The sequence below is a fragment of the Ovis aries genome, chromosome 17 (genome assembly GCF_016772045.2).
Source record: "Ovis aries strain OAR_USU_Benz2616 breed Rambouillet chromosome 17, ARS-UI_Ramb_v3.0, whole genome shotgun sequence".
Taxonomy (NCBI): Eukaryota; Metazoa; Chordata; class Mammalia; order Artiodactyla; family Bovidae; genus Ovis; species Ovis aries.
This window is the reverse complement of record NC_056070.1, coordinates 911,757-920,176: the sequence shown is the minus strand read 5'-3', so window position 1 is coordinate 920,176 and position 8,420 is coordinate 911,757. Positions and strand designations below refer to the sequence as shown.

The window sequence follows — 8,420 nt, the reverse complement described above, 5'->3', positions numbered from 1 at the left end:
CCTATCACTTTACTCATCACAATGCTTAATTACATGTTCATTTTCGTGTATATGTATTTAAAGTTTATGTCCACACCTGATCCATGGAATCACATTTTGACCACCAAAATAATATACACAGTACATGCAGTGCTTGCACTGTGCTTGGCATACAGCAGTCACTTAACAAATTTAAAATTATAGAAGATGAATCAATGAGAGGCTGCTCTCAAGGGAATACATTTTTTATCACGTGATCAAAACTGTAGACCAAAAATAATACAGAATTAAATACATATCATAGGGATTTTTTAAAATTTTTATTCATTTAGAATGCAATTCTGGGACAATCTACAACCAAGAAAAACCCTACATTTTGAAGTAGTGTTAGCACACTGAATAATATAACACTATTGTGCCAATGTATACAAGCAAGAAATCAATTTCCACTCTTTTCATAAAACTTCTCACTAAACATTTACATTTTACTCCCATCAAGTAGACTTACCCTGGTGGCTCAGAGGGCAAAGCATCTGCCTACAGTGCAGAAGACCCGAGTTCAATCCCTGGGTTGGGAAGATCTCCTGGAGAAGGAAATGGCAACCCACTCCAGTACTCTTGCCTGGAGAATCCCATGGACAGAGGAGCCTGGTAGGCTACAGTCCATGGGGTCACAAAGAGTTGGACACAACTGAACGACTTCACTTTCACTTTCCCATCAAGAATGTGTTAACAAGATCATACTTCTATAGCTAGACAGCATACTACACAATGATGATTAATACAGGACTGTTTAAGTTTTGTAGTATAGTGCTGACAACTCAACCTGTAGCTGTTGACTTTTCCAATGGCTTCATTATGTGACACTGTCACCAGTTACATTAATTAAAAGGACTCTATTTTTTCTTTTTTTTTCACTTTTAGCTTTTATCCTGTCAAAGTACCCCTTGTTTACTCTCCCCTTCTATCCATTGCACAGATGCTTTTTCAAATACATTTTCCTTTCTTTTTTTAGGATTTAAAGAAATTTTTACTTTATATTAGAGTATAGCTGATCAACAATGTTGTGATAGTTTTGGGTGTATGGCAAAGGGACTCAATCGTGTGTGTATATATATATATATATATATATATATATATATATATCCATTCTCTCCCAAATATCCCTCCCCTCCAGGCTGCCAGATAACACTAAGCAGAGTTCTCTGTACTATACAGTAGGACCTTACTGGTTATCTATTTTAAATATAGCAGTGTCTACATGCTGATCCCAGACTCCCTATCTCTTCTTCCCCTATGGCAACCATAAGTGGATTCACTAATTTTTAAAACCTAGAATTACTCAAAAAGTTCTATATTGTAAATAACATATGGAATATTGTCTCTAAGCCTAAAATGGCAAAATCACTCAAATCTCTTCTACAGTCCTCTGTATCACATATATAGGAAAATGAATGCTATAGACCAAGTTCTTATATTTTAACCTAAGAGTCTATTTTAAGTAATATCTATTAATATTTAAATGATCAAAAATAAATCAATGTTAAATATTAACTGCACAAAATCTAAAAGAAAATGGCCACATTACATCATACTACATACATTATATAGATTAAAAGCAATTAATTAGAAGCTTTCTTAAAAGTTTAAAGTTTCTGACATCATCTTCCACCATTCCATTAATTCTTCCTTCTCTTCTTCTTTCCTTTCAGAAAATGACTCCAGTTCAAAATCAACCTAAAGGAGAAAATAAGAATATATTATTATCAAATTGATTATATACTTTTAAAAACTAAAATTAAAAATGAACAGGTTTAAAGTTTATTAGAATAATCTCAATCTAGCAATCTGAATTAAAGTAAACCCTAAAAAATGTCTCATGATAACCAAAAAGATACTTTTAGGGAAAAAGAATATCAAAAGTCATTATGTTTGAAATGTGCTTTGATCTAATAAGGTCTCAAAGAATCAGACATGACTGAAGCAGTTTAGCACATGCACATGCTCAGTATTATTGGAAAGCAGATTATTTATGGGCAGATTATTTAAAGGCAGTCTTTCCCTCCATAAAAAGATGTAACTTCTTTCAAATTAACCCACCCTCTCCTCCCTCACCGCATCCAAAAGTCAGTTCTTTATGCCTGTCTCCTTTGCTGCCCTGCAAGTAGGATCATCAGTTCTATCTTTCTAGATTCCACACTGCTGCTGCTAAGTCGCTTCAGTCATGTCTGACTCTGCGACGGCAGCCCACCAGGCTCCCCAGTCCCTGGGATTCTCCAGGCAAGAACACTGGAGTAGGTTGCCATTTCCTTCTCCAATGCATGAAAGTGAAAAGTGCGAGTGAAGTTGCTCAGTCGTGTCTGACTCTTAGTGACTCCATGGACTGCAGTCCACCAGGCTCCTCCATCCATAGGATTTTCCAGGCAAGAGTAGTGGAGTGGGGTGCTATTGCCTTCTCTGTTCTAGATTCCATGTATGTGCATTAGTATATATTGTCTTTCTCTTTTTAACTTACTTCACTCTGTCTATGGCTGATTAATACTGATGTATGGCAGAAACCATCACAATATTGTAAAGTAATTATCCTCTAATTAAAAATAAAAATTAAAAAAAAAACCACATAGCTTTTACAGGGATCTGTTTTCCAGAATCTTGCATCTGTGAAAGAACTGATGGAAATACATACACCTCCAACCACCATGAAGATCAGTAACCCAGGAACTCAATTCGCCTATAGACTGGGCATCCTCATCAGGTCTATGGAGAATTCATACATTTTTCCACAAAGGACTATTTAAAATATGCAAGCTATTTGGGCCCATGAGATAGCCATGCTCCATTCCACATGGAGCTAAGAGCTCTTTGATTTGGCTACTCAAGCCTATGGTTATTTAAGAATGTGACTACTCAAAACCTCTTTGAATTAACACATAGCAGAAAGGCCAAGGGTCAAAATAGTTGAAATCTTTTATAACCTGACTCTGAAACAAACATTTTTCCAGGATTTATTTGTTCAAATTTACCTCCTGATTTTAATACATATCCAGCCTAATAAACACATACAATCAAAACCAAAGGATCACTTGAAAACCCAAGATATTTGGCTTGCAAAACCAAGCATTTATACTCCAATCTTTGGGTATATAACCAAAAATACAACAGATTCTTTTCAAGTAAGGCTTTTAATTGGAAATCCTGTAGGCCATTCCATAGTAATATATTACAAGGATAATAGTAAAATCATGCTCTATGAGATTTTTGGTCTCATCACCATCACCCTTAGTAGTTAAATATCAAAAAATGTCATCTACTTAAATAAGTATCACTTTTTATAGTTCTTATCATAGAGGACCTGACTTTGCTAATAGTATGTGCTTAATAGATGTTTAGTTAGTACCTAAAATTACATTGCAGGCCTAATTTATTTTTCAAAATACTTATTGAGTAAGGTATGATACTAGCTGTTAGGGATAAAAAGATAAATCAAACAGAACATTATTTAGATACAAATCAAGATCAGCAAATAAAACTTTAATTTTTTCGTTTTATTTAATTTTTTGTGGATCTCTTCAGAAATTGAGAAATGGTAACAGAGTTTCACATTGAGTGGTATTAAATTAAACACTGAGCCTTTGGGCAAGTCACTTAACTTTTCAAGGCCTCAGTTTTCTCATCTTTTAACAGAGGGACAACAGGGTAATAGTAGAGTTATTATGAAAGCTAAATATAATGATTTAAATATGCTTGACCCATGGTAAGTGTTTAATAAATTTTAGCTATTATCATGATCACTTACCCTGACAGCAGGGCTATAAGGAACTGCCACTTTCTTTGCTATTGCCAGATAGCCTGGCGCTGAGGCTGTAAGTTTATAGTTTCCAGGAACGAGCAATCTCCAGTAATCACCATCCTTTGCTGTGGGGAACAGAATATCAAGTCACAGGCACATATGAGAAATTCATAGTTATGCCACCTAAATTCATTTTTTATTCTCTGTCTTTAGATATTTATAGAATTTAATGAAATTCCATTAAGAAGAGTATGACACTCTCTAGAAGGCATCATTTCTTATAGCAGTTTTACAGATAATAATGTTATTTAATGAATCTTCTAATATAATGAATCATCATATTCACATGAGAAATAACACAGATTAATGGATATTCTCAAGTCCCCAAGCTGCTGGCACCATAATTTGATTCTTGCTGTGAAGATCTGAAGATCTGAGAGTCTAGGTCAGTATCTCATGAAGTGTGACCTGATGGCACCTCTTTGGAAATCCTGAGGGATGTGTTAGAATTTAGATTTCAAAAGACAAAACAGCTGGCATGCTTTCTAGGATTGCATTTTCAACCAACTTTCCAGAGGATTTCTAAGCAGAGTTGTGTTCCTGTACCTCCATCCTCTTTTTGAGCAGCTTAGGTTCCCAGATCCCCTAGTCATCCACTCACATGTCTCCTTCAACTGATGTGCTGTTCCCCACCTGCTTATATGCCTGGCAAGCCGTCAGCACTGGAAAACACCCACCCCTCTACTCTCTGCCTGCCTCTGTGGCTGCAAGGGGCTGGGGAAACCACACACCGATGATGAGCTGTCCCCTGTCTATAAACACAAGGCCCTGGTCCTGCCCTGTTTTCCTCCCAAGTCCTTTCACTTTCCTGTTTCTTAGATTAGTGCACATCAATCACCTGAGAGACAGTAAGGAGCAAATCCTAATTCCCTAGATCTGGGATGAGGCCTGAGATTCTGCATTTCTAGCTAGTTCCAGGTGATTGCTGAATTCGGTCTTGGTAGGGGCCACACTGAATAGCAAGGTCCAAGTGGAATTTTCCCTTTTCCTAACACCTGTACTGCATCCCCTTCATCCTCACTCTTAGTTGATGCTTCACATTGTATTAATATTTCACTGTGAATATGGAAACCATCAGAAAAAAACAAACTCCCATCACCATCTCTTCTCCTTTATGAACTCTACATTTCCTTTAACCTAGTGTCTCATTTCTCTTCTTCACTTTACAGCAAAAGTTCTAGAAAGACTTGTCAATACTCTCCATTTCAGGCCCTTTCCTCCTCCTCCACAGTCCACTGAAATAGACCCATCAAGACTCCACACTGCCTCATTCAAAGGTGCATCTTTCCTTACACTTCACATTTCATCTCTCCTGAAATGCTTTCAGGTTTCCCAGACAAGGCACTACATTTTCTCTCCACCTTTGACTCCACTGCCCCATTGCTTGTTTCTCCTTACTACCCTATACTGCCCTTGAAAAACTGCTGTGTCAAGGGAGAACAAGATGGCAGAGGAGTAGATGGACTTGGAGTACATCTCTTTTCATGGATACATCAGGAATACACCTTCAGACACAGAAGTGCATCTAGAACACCAGCTGAGAGTGGACAGGAGTACCTGACCAGTGGAAAAGAATATATAGAACCACAAAACTCGAGAGGATGAAGGAACTAGGGGAGAAAACAGGAATGTTAGTAGGACTGGACCTGCTTTTGGTGGGTGGGGGAACTGAAGCAGGGGTCCAATCCCCACATTGGGGCAATTGTCTGAGTCAGAGGAGAAACATTTAAGGCTGAAGAGTGAAACCGCTGATCTGTGGCAGCCTAAATGGAATGAGAATCAGACAGTCCTTGCCACAGCCATTCATACCCCGGGCAGGAATGCTGGTCTCCTGGAAGGGGCAGCTGCTGGGAGCTGGAGTTTAGGGACTGTGGAGCAATCCCAGGGTAAGGGCTGCTGTTGACTGCAAAGAGATAGATTGAGGGGATGTGAGGGAGGAGATAGTGGTGGGAAATGCCAGTAGAAGAAAGCCAAGCAGCCATGGAAGCAAGGCGATACTGCTGAGTCATGCGTCCGGGGTGGAGCCATCATCATAGCCTCTCTCTCCCTGCATGCCAGGATTGGCAGCTAAACAACAGAGTGGCTGGCCCATCAAATGCCTGACCGCACTGAACTACAGAGTAGGACCCCACACAGGGTACTCCTTTCAGTGACTGATGCGCCAAACTACAGAGTAGGGACCCACCCAGGTGCCCCTTTAAGTGTCCCATGTGCCAGTCTACAGAGTACGACCCCAGTCGGGGGGGCCCTTCTATGTGCTTGACACGCCAAACAACAGAGAAGGGCCCCAGGCAAAGGAGCCCTCTAAGTGCTCGAATGGGTGGAGCTGTGAAGAAAGACTGGCCAAAGAGGCCTTCTGATCACCAGCTACAAGAGGCTCAAAAAAGACTCTGATAGGGCCATATCTCCTGCAGCGGAAGCAGTCTGTGTTCCTGCACACTTGGCGCTGCCAGGGTCCCCGAAACCCAAGCAACTGCACCATGTTCATGCTCAGCTCTCACAGGGGAAGAGATGCCACAGGCAAAAAAAATAGTCTTGCATTTATGTGCACAGGGTCACTTCGGTCATGTCCGACTCTTTGTGACCCTGTAGACTGTGGTCAAAATAGAGAGCCCAGAAAAAAACCTATGCACCTAAGGGTACCTTATTTTTGACAAAGGAAGCAAGAATATACAATGGGGCAAAGACAGCCTCTTCAATAAATGGTGCTGGGAAAACTGGACAGCTGCATATAAAAGAATGAAATTAGAACACTTCCAAACACCATACACAAAGATAAACTCAAAATGGATTTAAGACATTAATGTAAGACCAGAAACTATAGAACTCTTAGAGGAAAACATAGGCAGAATACTCAATGACATAAATCAAAGCAAGATCCTGTATGACCCACTTCCTAGAGTAACAGAAATAAAAACAATAGTAAACAAGTGGGACCTGATTAAACTTAAAAGCTTTTATACAGCAAAGGAAACTATAAGCAAGGTGAAAAGACAACACTCAGAATGGGAGAAAACAATAGCAAGTGAAACAACTGACAAAGGATTAATTTCCAAAATATACAAGCAGCTCATACAACTCAATGCCAGAAAAACAAACAACCCAATCAAAAAGTGGGAAAAAGACCTAAACAGACATTTCTCCAAAGAAGACATACAGATGGCTAACAAACACATGAAAAGATGCTCAATATTGCTTATTATTAGAGAAATGCAAATCAAAACTACAATGAGATATCACCTCACAAAAAGCCTACAAACAATAAATGCTGGAGAGAGTGTGGAGAAAAGGGAACGCTCTTGTACTTTTGCTGGGAATGTAAATTGATACAGCCACTATGGAAGATGGTATGGAGATTCCTTAAAATAAACTAGGAGTAAAACCACCATATGACCCAGCAATCCCACTTCTAGGCATATGTCCTGAGGAAACCAAAATTGAAAGAGAAACATGTATCTCATCATTCATTGCAGCACTATTTACAATAGCTAGAACATGGAAGCAACCTAGATGTCCATCAACAGATGAATGGATAAAGAAGTTGTGGTACATATACACAATGGAATATTACTCAGTCATAAAAAGGAATGCATTTGAGTCAGTTCTAATGAGGTGGATGAACCTAGAACATATACAGAATGAAGTGAGTTAGAAAGAGAAAGATGAATACCTTATATTAATGCATATATATGGAATCTAGAAAAATGGTACTGAAGAATTTATTTACAGGGCAACAATGGAGAAACAGACATAGAGAATAGACTTATGGACATGGGGACAGGGGAGAAGAGGGTGAGATGTATGTTAAGAGTAACATAGAACTTACATTACCATATGTAAAATAGTCTATGGGAATTTTCTGTATGGCTCAGGAAACTCAAACAGGGGCTCTGTATCATCCTCGAAGGGTGGGATGGGGAGGGAGGTGGGAGGGAGTTTCAAAACGGAGGGGATATATGTATTCCTATGGCTGATTCATGTTGAGGTTTGACAGAAAACAGCAAAATTCTGTAAAGCAATTATCCTTCAATAAAAAATAAATTAATTTTGAAAAAAAAGCTAAAGTCCCAGAACCTGCTCCTCAGATTTCATTCCTTTCTACCTATTTATACTGCCAACGTGAGATTTTCCTAAAATTTTCACATCTGGAATGCAGAGAAAATAATGTTTATATGTTACTAAGATTAACAAAAGCAGTTGCTTGTGGCCATAGGGTGCACGGCCTAGGTCCTTCAAGAAGTCCCGCCCCGGGGGTGAAAGGAGCAAAAATTTGGCACAGGTTCTGGCATATTGGTCCAGAAGGTAGGCTGGCGCTTCACCAGGTGTTGATAAGCATTGCTGTTTGAATAAATAAATGGATTTTTAGAAAACAAATATTCAAGATTAAAAAATACAAATTATAAATGTGAGGTTAAATAAGAGTTAATGGTATAGGATGTTTGGGAACTAATTTAAAGGTTAACTAATGCTAAGGTCTTGAAACATGTAGAGTTTATAGCTAAAAAGATATTGTTGTTTTTGATAAGATACAAACAAATGAGAATTACACTAAAATGAGTTGGAGAGATGTTTATTAACAGGAGTAGATAGG

General features: G+C 38.7%; 1 protein-coding gene across 1 annotated transcript in view; it reads right to left on the bottom strand.

The window, feature by feature from the left end:
* Positions 1–280: 280 nt before the first annotated feature.
* Positions 281–8,420, bottom strand: part of CPE (carboxypeptidase E) — a 143,502-nt gene continuing 135,362 nt past the window's right edge. Inside the window, exons 8-9 of the mRNA XM_004017176.5 lie at positions 3,776–3,894; positions 281–1,716 (exon numbers count right to left, since the gene is read on the bottom strand). Of these exons, the coding sequence (XP_004017225.2) occupies positions 1,618–1,716; positions 3,776–3,894 (218 nt within the window). The 3' untranslated portion in view covers positions 281–1,617. The remainder of the gene's footprint in view (positions 1,717–3,775; positions 3,895–8,420) is intronic.